The sequence below is a fragment of the Ranitomeya imitator genome, chromosome 5 (genome assembly GCF_032444005.1).
Source record: "Ranitomeya imitator isolate aRanImi1 chromosome 5, aRanImi1.pri, whole genome shotgun sequence".
Classification (NCBI taxonomy): domain Eukaryota; kingdom Metazoa; phylum Chordata; class Amphibia; order Anura; family Dendrobatidae; genus Ranitomeya; species Ranitomeya imitator.
This window is the reverse complement of record NC_091286.1, coordinates 180,834,361-180,855,170: the sequence shown is the minus strand read 5'-3', so window position 1 is coordinate 180,855,170 and position 20,810 is coordinate 180,834,361. Positions and strand designations below refer to the sequence as shown.

General features: G+C 43.4%; 1 protein-coding gene and 1 long non-coding RNA gene across 2 annotated transcripts; one reads left to right on the top strand and one right to left on the bottom strand.

Annotated features, from left to right (window-relative positions):
• The first annotated feature begins 17,507 nt into the window (after positions 1 to 17,507).
• LOC138681664 (uncharacterized) lies at positions 17,508 to 17,994 on the top strand. Its single transcript, XR_011321952.1, has 2 exons — positions 17,508 to 17,594; positions 17,804 to 17,994. It is a non-coding gene; the product is annotated as an uncharacterized lncRNA (long non-coding RNA).
• Positions 17,995 to 18,097: 103 nt separating this feature from the next.
• LOC138681663 (uncharacterized) lies at positions 18,098 to 19,731 on the bottom strand. Its single transcript, XM_069769374.1, has 2 exons — positions 19,180 to 19,731; positions 18,098 to 18,706 (listed from the first exon to the last, which is right to left on the bottom strand). Exons 1-2 carry the CDS (start codon positions 19,597 to 19,599, stop codon positions 18,179 to 18,181), a joined length of 948 nt encoding a protein of 315 aa, XP_069625475.1. The 5' UTR covers positions 19,600 to 19,731; the 3' UTR covers positions 18,098 to 18,178.
• Positions 19,732 to 20,810: the final 1,079 nt, after the last annotated feature.

Sequence of the window (20,810 nt, the reverse complement as noted above, 5' to 3'; positions counted from 1 at the left end):
CATCCTGATCGGCCTGGGGGCTCTGGTGAGGGTTCGGTGACCCCTCCTCAAGGGGGGGGGGGTACTGTTGTGAATTCAGCTTTTGGGCTCCCTCCGGTGGTTGTAGAGGGTAATGCAGTTGTGTCTGGATTGCAGGAGTGGACATGTGTTTCTACTAATTGCAGGACAGACTGGGATATATAGTTTTGCAGGATCCTTTAATCAGTGCCAGTTGTCCATTGTTCTTGAAGGATTCACTTCCCTGCTGATCTCTCCAGTTTGCTGTGTTTTTCTACAAAGATAAGTCCTGGCTTTGTTTTTTCTGTCCACCTGCAGTGGACCTTATAGTTCTGTGCATTTTCATGTTTTTGTCTTGTCCAGCTTGGTCTGTGAAGGATTTTTTGCAGCCTAGCTATTTCTCTGGATATGCAGATATACCCCCCATGTCTTTAGTCAGATGTGGTGATCCGTATTTTCTGCGGTGGATATTTTCTAGTGTTTTTGTACTGACCGCATAGTACTCTGTTCTATTCTTTCTTTTTAGCTAGTATGGCCTCCTATGCTAAAATCTGATTTCATATCTGCGTATGTTTTTTCCCTCTCCTCTCACAGTCAATATTTGTGGGGGGCTATCTATCCTTTGGGGATTTTCTCTGAGGCAAGATAGGTTTCCTGTTTCTGTCTTTAGGGGTAGTTAGATCTTAGGCTGTGCCGAGGGGTCTAGGAAGAGTTAGGTACCCCCCACGGCTGCTTTTAGTTGCACTGCTAGGTTCAGGGTTTGCGGTCAGTACAGGGACCACCTTCTCCAGAGTACGTCTCATGCTGCTCCAAAGCCACCAGATCATAACAGGGAAGTGTTCGTGACGCCACCTGTGGTATTCGGTCAGGGTGACCGACGCTGCTTTAAGGGGTTCACTGGGGTGATGTTATTGCAGCCAGATGGTATACCTTCCCACAGGTGAAGTGTATCCCCAGGCTTCCCAGTGTGTAGATGGTGGATGGTGAAAGGCGCAGTGAAGAACGAGAACACAAGGTTGCAGTCTCTTTACCTTTTTACTGAAGGCTTCAGCATCCACAGTCCAGAGCACCAGATCACAGGGCAGGCAGAGTCCGGCCGGTTTGGAGGCAAATCCAGAGTCCCCTTATCCAGGTGGAAATCAGTAGCCTTCCTTTAGCACCTTGGTGTTGTAGTACCTTATTGCTGAGCCTCTCATAAGGTCCTCACAACTGTTGTAGATGTTGTAGATGTTATGTCTCTCTCTCTGTCCCCCTGATGGATAGGACAACCCGTATGACCGGTGGCCTGAGTCTTTTTACAGGGACTCTAGCACGCCCGGGCCTCTCGTGGGTGCCACCTTGCCTCCTGGGTATGGGGTGGATCAGTAACTTGAAATTAGCTGTCCTGCTAGTCTCTGGAGCAAGGCATAAAGGACTGTTGCTCCCTCGGTGTACCGGATACTGCGCCCCAGAAGGAGGCAGCCAGTGCAGGGCAGAACTCCTTCTGGTATCCACTCCTTTTGCTATGACTTCCTTCTCACTCTCTACAATACAGTTCTCTGTTCTTGTCCTTTCTTAGGAACTGCCGCACGTGGGGCAGGCGCAGCTCCGTGACCTTCGGTCTAGGCCTCTGACAGGATCCCACCCCTGTCAGGGACCAACTACCTGAGCCGAAGCTCAGCCAGCAACTGCCTAACTTCCTATCCAGGCCACCAGTTTTACCTAAGTGTCAAGAATGCCCTAATAAATAGGAGCATAGCTCCCCCTGGTGGATTGGAGTATGAAATGTGTTGTATGCATGTGGTACCTGGTAAAGAGACCTCCTTTATTGCCTTCAAACGTAACATCACTCCCCCCTAGAGGAGAATATTACTGCAACGACCAGGACCCTGGGGCGCTGCATCCGTGTCTTGCCTAATTTTCTGTATAAGGGTTTCCATCACTATTATGAAGAGTGAACGTGAGAGAGGGCACCCTTGGCGGGTTTGATTTTGGATCTTGAAACTCTGAAAGAAAGAACCATTAACACTAAGGCTAGATTCACATTGCGTTAGGGCAGTCCGTTTAGCGCATAGCGCTACGGACTGCGCTAACGCAATGTCCCAAAATGGATCGCGTTTGCCAATCCCGCTAGCGCAGATGCTCGATCTGCGCTAGCGAGGAACAGACCGCGAACGCTGCAAGCAGCGTTCGAGATCCGTCACTCAAATGACGGCACATCGCTCCGATGTGGGCGTGCGCTAGCGATGCGTTCACCATTACAAGCAATGGCGGCGTTAACGGACTACATTACACCGCGTTATGCCGCGGTGTAATGTAGTCCGTTAAATGTACTGCCATAACGCAATGTGAACCTAGCCTAACTTTTGCTGTGGGTTGGGAGAAGAGTGTTAGAATGGCATCTATAATTGTTGGTGGAAAAGCAAATCTTTCCAAAGTGCTTGCCGTGAAGCGTCAGCTAATCCTATCAAATGGCTTTTCGGTGTCAGTTGAAAGAAGAGTCAGGGGAGTTTTTTCTTAATAGTAGTGTAGCATATCCATGATCCGTCAAACTCAATCTGACAGGTGCCCCGCCCCTATCAAAGTGTATCATAGTTACATATAGTTACATAAAATAAAAGACTTCTTAAATTCATTGCCTCTGCCTACTCTTAAAACATGATTGTGAAATGCTAACCTCTCAAGTCACCCAACATGAAATATTAGATATGCTTAAATCCGTTCCCAATGGGAAAACTCCCGGACCTGATGACATTCCAATTCTATACTATAAAAAAACTCACCATGTCACTACTCCCCTATTTAGTAAAATGTTTAATTCTTTCCTTTATGGTCTCCTTCCCCCATAAACAATTGTTAGAAGCTATTATTACAGTTATCCCTAAAGAAGGCAAAGACCCCTTATTATGTAGCAGGTCCCGCCCAATTTCCCTGCTAAACACAGATATGAAACTGTGGGCTAAACTCCTAGATAGAAGGATAAATGACGTTCTAACATGGCTAATAAATCCAGATCAAGCTGGCTTTATCAAAATGCAGAGAAGGGAAGGATAATTCCTCTAAGTTAATCCATTCGATCTCATATGCATTAAGAGTAGTGTAGCATATCCATGATCCGTCAAACTCAATCTGACAGGTGCCCCGCCCCTATCAAAGTGTATCAAAGTGTGTAACCCCTCCCCTCCTCCTGTCAGCCAGCTGTCCCTGAGGCTGGCTGATTTCCCCTTTTGATATCGTTTGATATACTTTAATTTGTTGCAGTTTGATATTATTCACGTATTTTGTTTTTATACGTAGCTCGAGTTTGATTCTGTTAGCTGTGTTTTATTCATGTATCCATATAGTTCAGAACTTATAACACACCAAGCTGTTTATTTGTGTCTCTACACGTATTTGTTTTATATTTTTATACGTAGCTCGAGTTTGATTCTGTTAGCTGTGTTTTATTCATGTATCCATATAGTTCAGAACTTATAACACACCAAGCTGTTTATTTGTGGCTCTACTGTACACTAACTAAATGGTGAACATTACCTAAATGTTTAGGTTAACTATGGGTCAGAGGTTTATAACACCTAGGTCAATTGTTTTTGTATTTGCTTTCCCAATAAATGTTTATTTTCACAAATTGTACATGTATTGTACTGTAGGGTTATGTAGGGTTATCTGCGGGTCATTTGCCCAGGCATTGTGTATTATTTATGTTTTTATAACGCAGAATGTTTGATATTTGCTTTCTCTTTTTTGTGTCTGTAGATGTCATCTGAGAAGTTATTTGTGTTTCTACTGAACATTAACTAAATGATTGTCACCTTGATTCTGTAAGCTGTGTTTATTCACAGTGTACCAGATTTTCTCTTTTGTGTATATATATATATATAATATGCACCAATGTTACAAGCAAGCAAGAAGCGGTATGTTTTATACGAATATAAATTTTATTTCTCACAATAAAACAGCATCTCAAATTTTAAGTTAGCTAACAGCATGATGCTGACAAATGCTATTTGTGTATATATAATATGCCCCAATGTTACAACACAAGCCTGCAGCATGTTATTTAGCGTGTTTTATTCATGTTTTATGTTTGATATTGTTAATTTGATTCTGGAATAACATTTCTCTTTGTGCATTTCTATCATATCAATTAGATACTCATTTTTATATGAAGCTGTTATGAGTTTACGGCAGTTATCAGAGCAATGTATTTATTTTACACAACAGTCACACAGGCCATAATGATAGTGTATCTGCAGCATGTTATTTAGCGTGTTTTATTCATGTTTTATGTTTGATATTGTTAATTTGATTCTGGGATAACATTTCTCTTTGTGCATTTCTATCATATCAATTAGATACTCATTTTTATATGAAGTTGTTATGAGTTTACGGCAGTTATCAGAGCAATGTATTTATTTTACACAACAGTCACACAGGCCATAATGATAGTGTATCTGCAGCATGTTATTTAGCGTGTTTTATTCATGTTTTATGTTTGATATTGTTAATTTGATTCTGGGATAACATTTCTCTTTGTGCATTTCTATCATATCAATTAGATACTCATTTTTTTATATGAAGCTGTTATGAGTTTACGGCAGTTATCAGAGCAATGTATTTATTTTACACAACAGTCACACAGGCCATAATGATAGTGTATCTGCAGCATGTTATTTAGTGTGTTTTATTCATGTCTTTATAACACACCATTTTTGATTTTTGATATTGTTAATTTGATTCTGTGTCCCGCCTTGTTTGATTTCCCCTTTTGATATAGTTTGATGGCTTACAAAGACATTTCAATAATATAATTGCTATCAGATGTTAGCTATAAGTGTGAAACTGACAGACAAGCACAGTTGTGTCTCTACAGGACATGCTGGTCACTAGACAGCCAGAGTTTCTGTGGGGGAGATATACTAACAGTCAGAGTTTCAGAGGACCGAAGTTTATAACTCCAGACTCATTGTATTTTATCCCCAATGATCACATAGAGTGCAAAATTGTGTTTATACCAACAGTCAGAGTTTCTGTTGACCCAAAAACCGGTGTAGAACGTACACAGAGAGCAACTTACAATATTTACTAAGGTGGCTGAAATGAGTTTACTGTAGTTATCAGAGCATTGTATTTTACAAAGACATTTCAATACTATAAAATTCTTACAGAATATAAAAATGGTTTACTGGCAGTACTATACTGCTACTGGCTTATTTCTGTACAAATCCATGCTGTCTACAAGACATGCTGGGCACACCAGAGACATTGGAAATTGGATTTATAACGACGAATTCAGAAAATAACCATTTTATATTGAATGACTAATGATTTCTATAGGCATACTTTACTATGAAATTATGCATAAAAAGCTTCTTGGTTAGCCCAAAACCCGTAAGAAACAATCGTATAACTTTTATGGGTAGCCCAAAACCCGTAAGAAACAATCGTATAACTTTTATGGGTAGCCCAAAACCCGTAAGAAACAATCGTATAACTTTTATGGGTAGCCCAAAACCCGTAAGAAACAATCGTATAACTTTTATGGGTAGCCCAAAACCCGTAAGAAACAATCATATAACTTTTAGCTCGAGCACATCAGCATATCCCAAAGTTTTGATAAGTGTATGAAAATACACCAATATTAACTATTTGTGCTATTTTAGGCTCAAATTTGGTCTATATGCATAACAGTCAGGAGTTGGGTCGAAGAAATATGTGTTACATGCGTGATGAATTGCAAATATATTCTGAAGTGTATGGCATTTTGAGAAATGTGTAGCATAACCAATTACCTATCACGGCCACTAGATGGCTGAATATCATATTAATTATACATTGGGGTTTACTTTTGGAAACTTACAAAGGCGGCGTGTATGTGCACAGGATGACTTATTTTGTTTTTATAATCACTAGTATTCATATTAATAGTTACTTTTAACCATCCTTTTAGAGTGTCTAGTAGTTTTATATTCTTTGTCTGATATATTTCTACACAAAGCTTCAAAATTATTTTGTGCTTTATAATGTATCACAGTAGTTTCATGTGAAGTTACATCTTAGGCGCTGTTCAGGCTATTGTAATATCTGTAGCTTAAAATAGAGCCAAATAGCTACTTTCAAACCCGGACATACACCATTGATTTTCTTCACAAATGGATCCAATATACACTATATCTCCTTCCTCTATATATATAGTTTGTAACATTCTGGCTCAAATACAGACGGCAGGCAGCCTATTTACACTGCACTTTATAAAATCTTTAGTTTGAAAGGTTATTCTGTATTTCTAAAGCGCAACTCTGGCTCGATAAGCGAGTAATTCTAAAAGCACAGTCAAACATATGTATCACAGTTTGTTTTTCTGCGTTATGGTTTAAAGTTATAAGCATTTAAATATTAATTTTCTCATTAGATATGTGACTTGCGCTATTTATTTGCTTAGGCTAGATCATTTACAGTTTAACAATACATTTTATCACAAAAAATGACCTTATCTGGGTACCTAGAAATAACCTATCAGCATTAGTAAGTCACTTTCTTTTTGCATTATCAAGAACCCTTGGGTTTTAGATAACGTAAGTTTATATGCATAAATCATTTAATATAGCGCACCAAACATGATATGGTTTTTGATTTCTCTGAACTGCAGCAAACAAAACATATAAGGTTAAAAATATGAATATTATTGAATATAATGTTTTACTTTTGTTTACAGTATTTTATTTTCCGGGGGCTACTTTTGTTCATGTACTACTGGCTTCTTCTTCAGCTGTGATTTTTACCTTTTCTATATAAATATGGGTAAATGAATTGTCCATTATAGAACCATTTTGAATCCGTGCTTTGGCGGCCTTAAACATTTTGTATAACAGATGTGTTTCTCCTGATTTTTCTTGGTTAAGGGATCACTGATGTTTTAATAAACTTTGAATAAATAACTGGGCATACATAAGAAACCTTGCAATATATCTTTATAGAAATAATACTTCAGCACACACAACACACACAACAAACACACAGAACACACACACATAACATACAGAACACACACAACGCATACAACAAACATACACACACAACATACAGAACACACACAACAAACACACAGAACATACACACACACACAACATACAGAACACATACAACACATGCAGCACACACACACACACACAACAAACACACATAACATACAGAACACGCACAACACATACAACAAACATACACACGCAACATACAGAACACACACAACAAACACACAGAACATACACACACACAACACAGAACACACACACACACAACAAACACACATAACATACAAAACACACACAACACATACAACACACACGACAAACATACACACACACACCCACACAACATACAGAACACATACAACACATGCAGCACACACACACACACACACACACAACAAACACACATAACATACAGAACACGCACAACACATACAACAAACATACACACACAACATACAGAACACACACAACAAACACACAGAACACACACACACAAGAAATACAAAGATGAATTTTTGCATTATTTCACAGTGAATGATGAGTTCAGTAGACAAAGGTGACGGAGAAGCGGCCATGAGTGCAGAAGTATTATTTCTATAAAGATATATTGCAAGGTTTCTTATGTATGCCCAGTTATTTATTCAAAGTTTATTAAAACATCAGTGATCCCTTAACCAAGAAAAATCAGGAGAAACACATCTGTTATACAAAATGTTTAAGGCCGCCAAAGCACGGATTCAAAATGGTTCTATAATGGACAATTCATTTACCCATATTTATATAGAAAAGGTAAAAATCACAGCTGAAGAAGAAGCCAGTAGTACATGAACAAAAGTAGCCCCCGGAAAATAAAATACTGTAAACAAAAGTAAAACATTATATTCAATAATATTCATATTTTTAACCTTATATGTTTTGTTTGCTGCAGTTCAGAGAAATCAAAAACCATATCATGTTTGGTGCGCTATATTAAATGATTTATGCATATAAACTTACGTTATCTTAACCCAAGGGTTCTTGATAATGCAAAAAGAAAGTGACTTACTAATGCTGATAGGTTATTTCTAGGTACCCAGATAAGGTCATTTTTTGTGATAAAATGTATTGTTAAACTGTAAATGATCTAGCCTAAGCAAATAAATAGCGCAAGTCACATATCTAATGAGAAAATTAATATTTAAATGCTTATAACTTTAAACCATAACGCAGAAAAACAAACTGTGATACATATGTTTGACTGTGCTTTTAGAATTACTCGCTTATCGAGCCAGAGTTGCGCTTTAGAAATACAGAATAACCTTTCAAACTAAAGATTTTATAAAGTGCAGTGTAAATAGGCTGCCTGCCGTCTGTATTTGAGCCAGAATGTTACAAACTATATATATAGAGGAAGGAGATATAGTGTATATTGGATCCATTTGTGAAGAAAATCAATGGTGTATGTCCGGGTTTGAAAGTAGCTATTTGGCTCTATTTTAAGCTACAGATATTACAATAGCCTGAACAGCGCCTAAGATGTAACTTCACATGAAACTACTGTGATACATTATAAAGCACAAAATAGTTTTGAAGCTTTGTGTAGAAATATATCAGACAAAGAATATAAAACTACTAGACACTCTAAAAGGATGGTTAAAAGTAACTATTAATATGAATACTAGTGATTATAAAAACAAAATAAGTCATCCTGTGCACATACACGCCGCCTTTGTAAGTTTCCAAAAGTAAACCCCAATGTATAATTAATATGATATTCAGCCATCTAGTGGCCGTGATAGGTAATTGGTTATGCTACACATTTCTCAAAATGCCATACACTTCAGAATATATTTGCAATTCATCACGCATGTAACACATATTTCTTCGACCCAACTCCTGACCGTTATGCATATAGACCAAATTTGAGCCTAAAATAGCACAAATAGTTAATATTGGTGTATTTTCATACACTTATCAAAACTTTGGGATATGCTGATGTGCTCGAGCTAAAAGTTATATGATTGTTTCTTACGGGTTTTGGGCTACCCATAAAAGTTATACGATTGTTTCTTACGGGTTTTGGGCTACCCATAAAAGTTATACGATTGTTTCTTACGGGTTTTGGGCTACCCATAAAAGTTATACGATTGTTTCTTACGGGTTTTGGGCTAACCAAGAAGCTTTTTATGCATAATTTCATAGTAAAGTATGCCTATAGAAATCATTAGTCATTCAATATAAAATGGTTATTTTCTGAATTCGTCGTTATAAATCCAATTTCCAATGTCTCTGGTGTGCCCAGCATGTCTTGTAGACAGCATGGATTTGTACAGAAATAAGCCAGTAGCAGTATAGTACTGCCAGTAAACCATTTTTATATTCTGTAAGAATTTTATAGTATTGAAATGTCTTTGTAAAATACAATGCTCTGATAACTACAGTAAACTCATTTCAGCCACCTTAGTAAATATTGTAAGTTGCTCTCTGTGTACGTTCTACACCGGTTTTTGGGTCAACAGAAACTCTGACTGTTGGTATAAACACAATTTTGCACTCTATGTGATCATTGGGGATAAAATACAATGAGTCTGGAGTTATAAACTTCGGTCCTCTGAAACTCTGACTGTTAAGGTACCGTCACACAGTGCAATTTTGATCGCTACGACGGCACGATTTGTGACGTTCGAGCGATATAGGTACGATATCGCAGCGTGTGACACGCTCCTGCGATCAGGGACCCCGCTGTGAATCGTACGTCGTAGCACATCGTTTGAAACTTTCTTTCGTCGTCTAGTGTCCCGCTGTGGCGGCATGATCGCATGGTGTGACAAAGGTGTGCACGATATTGTATACGATGTAAAGGGCGGAGGAGCTGGCTACGTAGGAGCGCTGAATTCTCCACCTCCCGTGTGCTGATTGGGCGGTACAATACTGTGCGCTCATTCGACAAAGGACTATTGTTCCCAGCGGATAAAACCGGAGCTCTCGAGCGCGCTATTCATTTCTCTCTAGCACGTGCTGTAAACAGAACTAAATTCGCTGGATTCCCTGGACTTTTAACTACTAGACTTTTACCGCTAAAGGTATGTATAACGCTACAGCGTAGCATATGTTGTGCTTCAACGGGGATAAACGTTGGAGTGTGGTTGATTGTTCCTTTGAGTAGGCCTGAGAACCTCAGGTACACAGCTGTAGCGTGGCCCAATTAATTAATCCTTTTACAGATCGAGATGGTTGACTGCCCCATTTAATACCAGTAGTAACATATATAGTTATTAGATCAATGGTCAGAAAATTGTTTTGTAAGCACGTGTATTTATTGTACGTTTGTTTTCTTTTTAGGAACTATGCTCACTTCCGATGAGAGTTCTGTTGTTGCTGCTGCCCTGGTGTTTGAGGCAGCACGTCTCCAAGAGGAGAGACGTCCTAAACGAAAACGTCGCATGTGGACCCGGAGCTGGCTGCAGAAAAGATCCACATTGTCACACATGGGTCTCATAAGAGAGTTACGTGACAATAACCCTCAAGATTTCCGAAACTACCTTCGGATGTCCGAGGAATCCTTCAAAATAATACTGTCTGCTGTTACGCCACTCATACAAAGGTGTGATACGCCGATGCGTGCAGCCGTGCCCGTGGAGGAAAGGTTGGCGGTGACACTGCGCTTCCTGGCAACAGGAAGGTCTCTTCAGGATTTGCAGTTTTCCGCAGCTGTTTCCAGACCTTTCCTGAGCGTTGTGATTCCGGAGACATGCGAGGCCATTGTGCAGAGCTTAAGGCATTATATGGAGGTACTACTATATTTTTTTGGCTGCTGTGTTATGTCGATATATTATACTAGCTATTGAACCAGTTCTACGCCCTGATGGCGAGCATTTCTATAGGTATATGTTCTACATCCTATCATGTGCTGCTCCCATCCTGCGCCCCCATTCAGACATGTGCTGCTGTGATCCTGCGCCTCCATTCTGACATGTGCTGCTACCATTTTGCGGCTCCATTCTGATATGTGCTGCTCCAACCCTGCGCCACCCTTTTTTATTTGCTGCTCCCAACGTAATTTTATTGATTCTATTATTTAGATATATTGTTTAGCACCCCCTCTGAGTCACCGAAGCCATCTGTAAAAAAATGGCTGCCTGCATACTCTGTGTTGTTGACTTTGTTATACTAATCCATACTGCGCCTCAATCACTGTAGGATGTCCACATGAGAGTGTATGTGCATAATATATTTGACCTAATTTGTACATGTTTCCTTCTCATCTTGCAGTTTCCCAAGACGGCGGATGACTGGAAGAGGATTGGTTCCGATTTTGATGAGCTGTGGCAGTTTCCAAACTGCGGTGGTGCATTAGATGGAAAGCATGTGCGCATCACGCAACCAGCCAACTCTGGATCATTTTTTTTCAACTACAAAGGATATTTCAGTGTGATCCTCATGGCCCTTGTCAATGCAAACTATGAGTTTGTCGATGTGGATGTTGGCATGAATGGTCGAGTCTCCGACGGTGGTGTTTTTGAACACACTTCATTTGGGGAAAGCTTGAGGAACAATGAACTGCTGTTGCCACTAAATGAAGACACAAAAGCAAACCTAAATTTTGTCTTCATCGCTGATGAAGCTTTCCCTCTTCATCCACATTTGCTGAAGCCATTTGCACAGAGAACACTCACACCGGAGCGCAGAATCTTTAATTACCGGTTGTCGAGGGCCCGTCGTGTGGTTGAAAATGCCTTTGGGATAATGGCAAATCGGTTTAGAGTGTTCCACACAGCTATCAACTTGAAGCTGCCGTCTATAGACATTGTGGTTTTGGCATGCTGTGTGCTCCATAATTTCCTGAGACGTCATGATACGAACTCCTATTCTCCTCCTTCGTTTATTGATGCAGTGGACGCAAGAACCGGAGATATTGTGCCCGGGGAATGGCGTACACAACCTGAAAATTTTACAGCTCTTCAAGCTCTTGGATCTGGCAGACAGGCAGACGATGCAAGGGACTGTCGCGAAAAATACTGTCAGTACTTTAATGGTTCTGGAGCTGTACCGTGGCAGGATCGCGCCGTATAACATAAAAATTTGTTTTTTTGCTTTGCTGTCATATAAACCTCTCTAAATAACTTTAAATGTGATGCCTATACAATGGTGCTGTTAACCCTTATAGCTTGGTAAACATTAAAGAAAGAATGCGAAGATTTTTGTTTTTTTTTGTAACACTTTCTTGGTTTTAAATTATTTTACAACAAAATATAACATAACCCCCCCACCAAAAAAAATATTATCTCCTGCCCAAGAGGTGTCGCAGCGTCACGCCCTGCTGCTCCACTTGACTCTGGAGGAGCGCTGCTGTCTGCTGCAGGAGCGCTGCTGTCCGCTCCAGTCGCAATTGTCTCGCCAGGAGCTCTCTTACGGTGGCCGTTTCTGTGGATAGAAGAGGTTGGAGAACCAACGTTGATTCCTCTGAAAATACATCTCGACCTCTGGGGCAGGACCTAATTTTCTGTGTTGTAAATTTCTATTTGGTCTGGCACCACAGGGCGATGTAAATTTTATTAAATTTTACAGTTTTGGTTGTCTATGGTGACATCCAGCAGAAAACCACTCGCATTATCTTGATACTTACGGAGAAGGGACGCCGGTTCCTCATTGCCAGAACCAGAGCTGCTAATGTCCCATCCCAGCGATCTGGCCACTGCTGCAGCACCTAAAAGCAAATAATAACAGATCTGGTTAACTATGGAACACGCCGTTGGGAAGCGCTCGCAGTTTTGGTCACTTACGTATGTTAGCTTCTGGGGAGAATGCCGCGGACCCGGGGGAGGAAGAGGAGTGTCGAAAGGGAGGTGTTGAGGGTGGTGTAGGGGTGCGAGGCCGTCTGCTCTCTGGTGGTGGCGTGGTAGGCCGCTGTGTCATTACTGCGTCTGTAATGTATTCAAATATTTCCGCTACCCTCTTATGTCCCGTATGCAGTTGAAAAACTGTAATCTATGATTGTTAACTTACGTGACGTCACGGACTGTGGGCTCCCGCTGGTGGTGGATGCTGTGGTGCTGCTGGCAATGGCAGGTACCTGTTGCCGCCGCTGTCTCTCTACACAGAAAGTTTACAAACGCAATCTTTAAAAACACATGTAGAGTGCTGCAGATCAAAGCTAACAATATACTGAAACATAAAATTTATATCACACTTCACAGGGGTGCGAGGGTGCATGGTCGCAACAGATGGTGGAGGTGTGGTAGGCCGCTGGGTCATTACTGCGTCTGTAATGTCTTCAAATATTTCAGGTACCCTGTTATGTCCCGTGTGATGTTAAAAAAAATGCAATAAATGATTGTGAACTTACGTGATGTCCCGGACTGTGGGCTCCCACTGGTGCCTGAAGATGGGGTACTGGTGGCAATGGTGTGTCTGACTTGCCGCCGCTGTCTCTCTACACCTAAAGTAAAGAATCACAATGTTTACACACAAATGTTGAGTGCTGCAGAGCAAAGCTTACAATATACTCAAACATAAAATAGAGATCACACTTTACAGGGGTGCGATACTCTGACATGTCTGTGGGCTCTGGGGTTCAATGGTCTTCCTGTCTTTGGAAAACGTATTATTTCATCTGTAGGCCAACCTCCTCCGTTAATATTTATGGGAAATTGAGAAAGTAAAAATTATGGACATCTTAATAATTTCAAGATGGAGGTTGAGATTAGGGAACCCGACAAGTTTTCTCACGGACAACGCATATTCTGCTTGGAGAATAACTAAATTGTACAAAAACGGGGCATGTGTTTTAATGCATTTGAGGTCACGTTGGCAACCATGAGCGCAAGACTCCCTCCCAAACCCCCCCCCCTCCTGACAGCATGCATCTCCCAATCCCCCCATACTAGTACTTGCCTCGCCTTGCCTCCGCACGCAACTCCGCAAACATTTGTGGCGTTTTATAGCGGAGGTCAGCCCATTTTTTACGCAGCTGAAGCTGACTGCGGCAGACACCAAACCTCCTCTCCATCATTCTTGTTATTTGTCCAAGCACTTCTCGCTTGTGGATGTGTGGGTGGGCAGGGCGGCTCTCCAGACCCTCGTAATCCATGGCATCCATCTGAGAAATAAAAAAAAGGAGTTCTGGCTGCCCCAGAGGAGCAGAACGCATTCTCGCCGCCATTTTAGATGGAATGACCCTGAAGAGCAACGCCCAGAGGAGGAGCTGCGCTCCGCCGTCCTGCCGCGCCATTGGCATCGCAATAGCGTTGCCGTTTATGAACAGCGTCACATTTGTGACGACTGAGCGTTAAGAAAGGAACGCACATAGTAAATGCCGTTCGAAGTATCGTTATATAACGCCGGAGCGGCACGTAATGTACGCTCGTGGTCTATGACGGCGTGATGACGTTACAGCGTTCCTGCGTGCCTGCCCTAGCTTGTTTTTGTCCCCTGACATCGTGATAATGGCTGCCAGTCGCCGTGGTCCACCTATGGGCATCCCAGAGCTCAAGTTCCTTATTGGAACAATGGATAGGATGCAGTATGAAACCACAGGGATGGTGCTGCACCGCAACCAGCACAAGGAGGAAGTTGTCCGTGTGGTGTCTGAGGGCCTCAGGAAGCGGTTTGGGATAACTCGGACCAAGGCCCAGATTGTTAAAAAATGGGGCGATCTCAAGTCGAAAAGGCCAGAGCGCCTGCAGGAGCTTCGCCAGGAGATTAGCAGAGGTTAGTACTCAGGTACCCAAAAGTATGTTGGACAGCTATGGGACAGTTTGAACGTTGCAGAGCCACTATGTGCCACAGCTATGGGACAGTTTCAACGTTGCAGAGCCACTATGTGCCACAGCTATGGGACAGTTTCTACGTTGCAGAGCCACTATGTGCCACAGCTATGGGACAGTTTCTACGTTGCAGAGCCACTATGTGCCACTGCTATGGGACAGTTTGAATGTTGCAGAGCCACTATGTGCCACAGCTATGGGACAGTTTGAACGTTGCAGAGCCACTATGTGCCACAGCTATGGGACAGTTTCAACGTTGCAGTGCCACAGCTATGGGACAGTTTGAACGTTGCAGAGCCACTATGTGCCACTGCTATGGGACAGTTTGAATGTTGCAGAGCCACTATGTGCCACAGCTATGGGACAGTTTGAACGTTGCAGAGCCACTATGTGCCACAGCTATGGGACAGTTTCAACGTTGCAGAGCCACTATGTGCCACAGCTATGGGACAGTTTGAACGTTGCAGAGCCACTATGTGCCACAGCTATGGGACAGTTTCTACGTTGCAGAGCCACTATGTGCCACTGCTATGGGACAGTTTGAATGTTGCAGAGCCACTATGTGCCACAGCTATGGGACAGTTTGAACGTTGCAGAGCCACTATGTGCCACAGCTATGGGACAGTTTCAACGTTGCAGTGCCACAGCTATGGGACAGTTTGAACGTTGCAGAGCCACTATGTGCCACTGCTATGGGACAGTTTGAATGTTGCAGAGCCACTATGTGCCACAGCTATGGGACAGTTTGAACGTTGCAGAGCCACTATGTGCCACAGCTATGGGACAGTTTCAACGTTGCAGTGCCACAGCTATGGGACAGTTTGAACGTTGCAGAGCCACTATGTGCCACAGCTATGGGACAGTTTGAACGTTGCAGAGCCACTATGTGCCACAGCTATGGGACAGTTTCTACGTTGCAGAGCCACTATGTGCCACTGCTATGGGACAGTTTGAACGTTGCAGAGCCACTATGTGCCACAGCTATGGGACAGTTTCAACGTTGCAGTGCCACAGCTATGGGACAGTATGAACGGTGAAAAGTACTATGTGGCACAGCGAACTGCTGACCTAACTTTTTTTTTTCCTTCACAGAGGCAAAGAGACAGCGCCGCCGCCACGAGGCATCCCGCCCAGCCTCTTCTGGCTCTGTGCCCTCAGGGTCAAATGTCCCGGTGCCCTCCGGGTCAACTCCTCCAGATCCTAGTAGGTTCCCACAATAATGTGATTTGGATTTTGTTTCAGGTCCCCTTCCCCCCCCGGCAGCCAGTGTTGCCATATATGCTAACAGACCTTTTTTAAAAATTTTTTTTTTTTTTTTTCTTCACAGAGGCAAAGACACAGCACCGCCGCCGCCACGAGGCATCCCGCCCAGCCTCTTCTGGCTCTGTGCCCTCAGGGTCCAATGTCCCGGAGCCCTCCGGGTCAACTCCTCCAGATCCTAGTAGGTTCCCACAATAATGTGATTTGGATTTTGTTTCAGGTCCCCTTCCCCCCCCGGCAGCCAGTGTTGCCATATATGCTAACAGACCTTTTTTAAAAAATTTTTTTTTTTTTTTTTTCTTCACAGAGGCAAAGACACAGCACCGCCGCCGCCACGAGGCATCCCGCCCAGCCTCTTCTGGCTCTGTGCCCTCAGGGTCCAATGTCCCGGAGCCCTCCGGGTCAACTCCTCCAGATCCTAGTAGGTTCCCACAATAATGTGATTTGGATTTTGTTTCAGGTCCCCTTCCCGCCCCGGCAGCCAGTGTTGCCATATATGCTTACCAACCTTTTTTTTTTTTTAATTTTTTTTTTTTAATTTTTTTCCTTCACAGAGGCAAAGACACAGCACCGCCGCCGCCACGAGGCATCCCGCCCAGCCTCTTCTGGCTCTGTGCCCTCAGGGTCAAATGTCCCGGAGCCCTCCGGGTCAACTCCTCCAGATCCTAGTAGGTTCCCACAATAATGTTATTTGGATTTGGTTTCAGGTTCCCTTCCCGCCCCGGCAGCCAGTGTTGCCATATATGCTTACCAACCTTTTTTTTTTTTTAATTTTTTTTTTTTTTTTTTTTTTCCTGAAGGAGGCAAAGACACAGCACCGCCGCCGCCACGAGGCATCCCGCCCAGCCTCTTCTGGCTCTGTGCCCTCAGGGTCAAATGTCCCGGAGCCCTCCGGCTCAACTCCTCCAGATCCTAGTAGGTTCCCACAATAATGTGATTTGGATTTTGTTTCAGGTCCCCTTCCCCCCCCCGGCAGCCAGTGTTGCCATATATGCTAACAGACCTTTTTAAAAAATTTTTTTTTTTTTTTTTTTCTTCACAGAGGCAAAGACACAGCACCGCCGCCGCCACGAGGCATCCCGCCCAGCCTCTTCTGGCTCTGTGCCCTCAGGGTCCAATGTCCCGGAGCCCTCCGGGTCAACTCCTCCAGATCCTAGTAGGTTCCCACAATAATGTGATTTGGATTTTGTTTCAGGTCCCCTTCCCCCCCCCGGCAGCCAGTGTTGCCATATATGCTAACAGACCTTTTTTAAAAAAATTTTATTTTTTTTTCTTCACAGAGTCAAAGACACAGCACCACCGCCGCCACGAGGCATCCCGCCCAGCCTCTCCTGGATCTGTGCCCTCCGGGTCAACTCCTCCAGATCCTAGTAGGTTCCCACAATTATGTGATTTGGATTAAGTTGCAGGTCCCCTCTTAACACCCCCCCCCTCCCCCGGCAGCCACTGTTGCCATATATGCTGACAGACCTTGTTTTTTTTTTTTCCTTCACAGAGGCAAAGAGACAGCGCCGCCGCCGACAGCACGAGGCATTCAACAGCGACTCAGATCCCGAAGTGCCCTCCGTGCCTCAACATCCTAGTAGGTTCCCACAATTAAGTTATTTTGATTTTGTTGCAGGCCCACTCTTTCACCCCCAACCCAAACCCCCACCCCCCCTCCCCCCTTCCCCCCTTCCCCCCTTCCCCCCCAAGTCAGTTTTGCTTACTTTTTTTTTTTTTTTCATTCACAGAAGCAAAGACACATCGGGAGACTACTGTGTTATTAATGTTATGTTTTTTGACCCACAGCTGTCGTCACTGTCAACAAGGAGGATATTGAAGCCGGCATAGACAAGTTACTCCACACTATGGCACATATTCAGGAGCAGCACAATGTGGCAATGGAGGAGCTGCAGAAGCTGCGGGACATGTGCCAGCAGTTGTAGGCGGGCCAATAATCCATTTTTTGTTGTTCCAATTAAAAGATTTTGTTAAACTTTCATTCGATTTTTTTTTTTAGTTAACTGTACATGAATTTGTTACGTTAATTTGTTCCCTCATACAGTGCTGTGATTGAGACACACCAATCAAAAAGTAGTGATAGAATTTATAATAAAAGCTTTTATTTGAAACATTATTTTAACAAGACAATAAAAAAAAAGGAATGTAAAAGTAGTTAGGAAATCACAAATTATGATACGACGATTGTTCCGGCTGAAAATTTTGGTGCCTGATGGGCGAAGCCATATGTAAAGGTATTGGCGTGTAGGAGTTATTAGGGGGTGGCTGGCCGAAGTGGGAAACGTGAGGATTGTGTCGCATCGATGTCTGACCCTGTGACCAACCATTGAAATTTGATGGCTCTGTCCGCTGTATTGGCCGGGAAGAGACCAAACAAGTGTTCTTGTCCAAATCGCCATCAGTACCCTTGTTTACTGCTTCCAGAATCAGACGCTCTGCTAGTATTCTTTGGTTGTCGTCCATTTTGGCCAGTTTGTCAACCACATAGTGTCCAAACCCCTCTAACGCAGGGCTAACATTTCTTGTCAACACCTTCTTTGCCAGGCTCAATAGTTCATTTGAGGCGTCTGAGGTGGCTTTCCGTTTTCTTGGACCTTGCCTCGATTGAGTCCTGGCAGGTGCAGCCTCCACTAAATCTGTTGTTGTGCAGTCCTGTGAACAGTCTAGTGTACTCTCCTGCGCACTGTCATCCTGGGGGGGGGAAAAAAAAACAAGTTATGAACCCGGCAACAAAAAGTAGTACCACCATAACCGCATCCAAACTATATATTCGTAGTAGGTAACAAAAAGATTATAATATATTTGATGCTTAGTAATATTCTTTAACCCTCCCTTTTATTGAATACTTTGAACTACACTGTTCTGACTGCTATGGGAACCTGACCAATATTTTATAGTCTAAATAGTCTCAACAAGAGTACATCGGCAGCTTGAAGCGATACTATTTTCTATATTGCTTAGATGGTATGGTTTACATATATCTCCATTTCATACATATTAAGTTCCCCATATAATACTTGACTGCGACAGGGTTACTTATGTGTACATGTTTTTGTAACAACTTCAAACTGATGTGATAATCAGAAGTATAAAACCTAAAATGCAGAGAAAAATTATGTAATTATAGGACACATTGGTGAACTTTCGTCCAAAGAGCTACTTACTTGTTGCCCTTGTGACTCCTGCTCGGCGTGGTTCTCCGAAACTATTGGTTCCACAGGTGCCAACAATCGAAGACACGTTGAAGTCCGTGGCACCTCTTGGTCCCTCAGAAAATTAAGATGCTCAAAATACCACAGTTTTGGCACATAAACTTCTTCAGTGGAAGCTCCGGACCTTGTAGTCTGAAGAACCTTGTTCAGCTCCTTCCTCCAGACCGTGCGGAGCGCCTGGATTTTCTTTTTAATAACTGCTTCGTTAGCTGCCTCATCTGGTGCCTGACGATTGTAAAGCTCAATGAGCTGTAAGTAACCCTCCCTCCCCTTTTCCCTGTTACAATACTCAGGAGATTTTATTTTCCAGAGGCAGGGAAAAGACTGATAAATCTCGATGAAATCCCTGATGAACTCCACACGATTTGACATCTAAAAAGTAATTATAAAAAAAAATTACATGGTTGACAAAGAGTCCTATTAACAATACTTTTGCCAGTGTGCCAAACGCTTAACAACAGCAGCCACACAAAGCGCTCATGCCTACCATCGCTTCTTCCATCTGCCGCGCCATAGGCCACCATAACCCAAAACAGTGTACCGCCCGCTTCCCTACAGCAGCCACACAAAGCGCTCATGGTGAACATACATTGTACCATCTGCCACGCTCTAGCTCAACAGACACAACCGGTCATAAGCAGTCACAACAGCGTACCATCCGCATCGCTTCAGCGGCGGAACGAAGCGGTCATGCCGAACAAACTGAGTTCCATCTACCACGCTGTAGCCCACCAGTCACGACCAGTCACGACCAGTCACAACAGCGTACCATCCGCATCGCTTCTTCCATCTGCCGCACCATAGGCCACCATAACCCAAAACAGTGTACCGCCCGCTTCCCTACAGCAGCCACACAAAGCGCTCATGGTGACCATACATTGTACCATCTGCCACGCTGTAGCGCAACAGACACAACCGGTCATAAGCAGTCACAACAGCGTACCATCCGCATCGTTTCAGCGGCGGAACGAAGCGGTCATGCCGAACAAACTGAGTTCCATCTACCACGCTGTAGCCCACCAGTCACGACCAGTCACGACCAGTCACAACAGCGTACCATCCGCATCGCTTCTTCCATCTGCCGCGCCATAGGCCACCATAACCCAAAACAGTGTACCGCCCGCTTCCCTACAGCAGCCACACAAAGCGCTCATGGTGACCATACATTGTACCATCTGCCACGCTGTAGCGCAACAGACACAACCGGTCATAAGCAGTCACAACAGCGTACCATCCGCATCGTTTCAGCGGCGGAACGAAGCGGTCATGCCGAACAAACTGAGTTCCATCTACCACGCTGTAGCCCACCAGTCACGACCAGTCACAACAGCGTACCATCCGCATCGCTTCTTCCATCTGCCGCGCCATAGGCCACCATAACCCAAAACAGTGTACCGCCCGCTTCCCTACAGCAGCCACACAAAGCGCTCATGGTGACCATACATTGTGCCATCTGCCACGCTCTAGCTCAACACACACAACCGGTCATAAGCAGTCACACCAGCGTACCATCCGCATCGCTTCAGCGGTGGAACGAAGCGGTCATGCCGAACAAACTGAGTTCCATCTACCACGCTGTAGCC

Excerpts from the sequence above, each read along its gene's own strand:
- LOC138681663 (XM_069769374.1), bottom strand. The coding sequence starts at position 19,599 with ATGTCAAATCGTGTGGAGTTCATCAGGGATTTCATCGAGATTTATCAG. Across the intron at positions 18,707-19,179 it reads AGGAGTCACAAGGGCAACAA|GATGACAGTGCGCAGGAGAG; the intron begins GTAAGTAGCTCT and ends TCCCCCCCCCAG.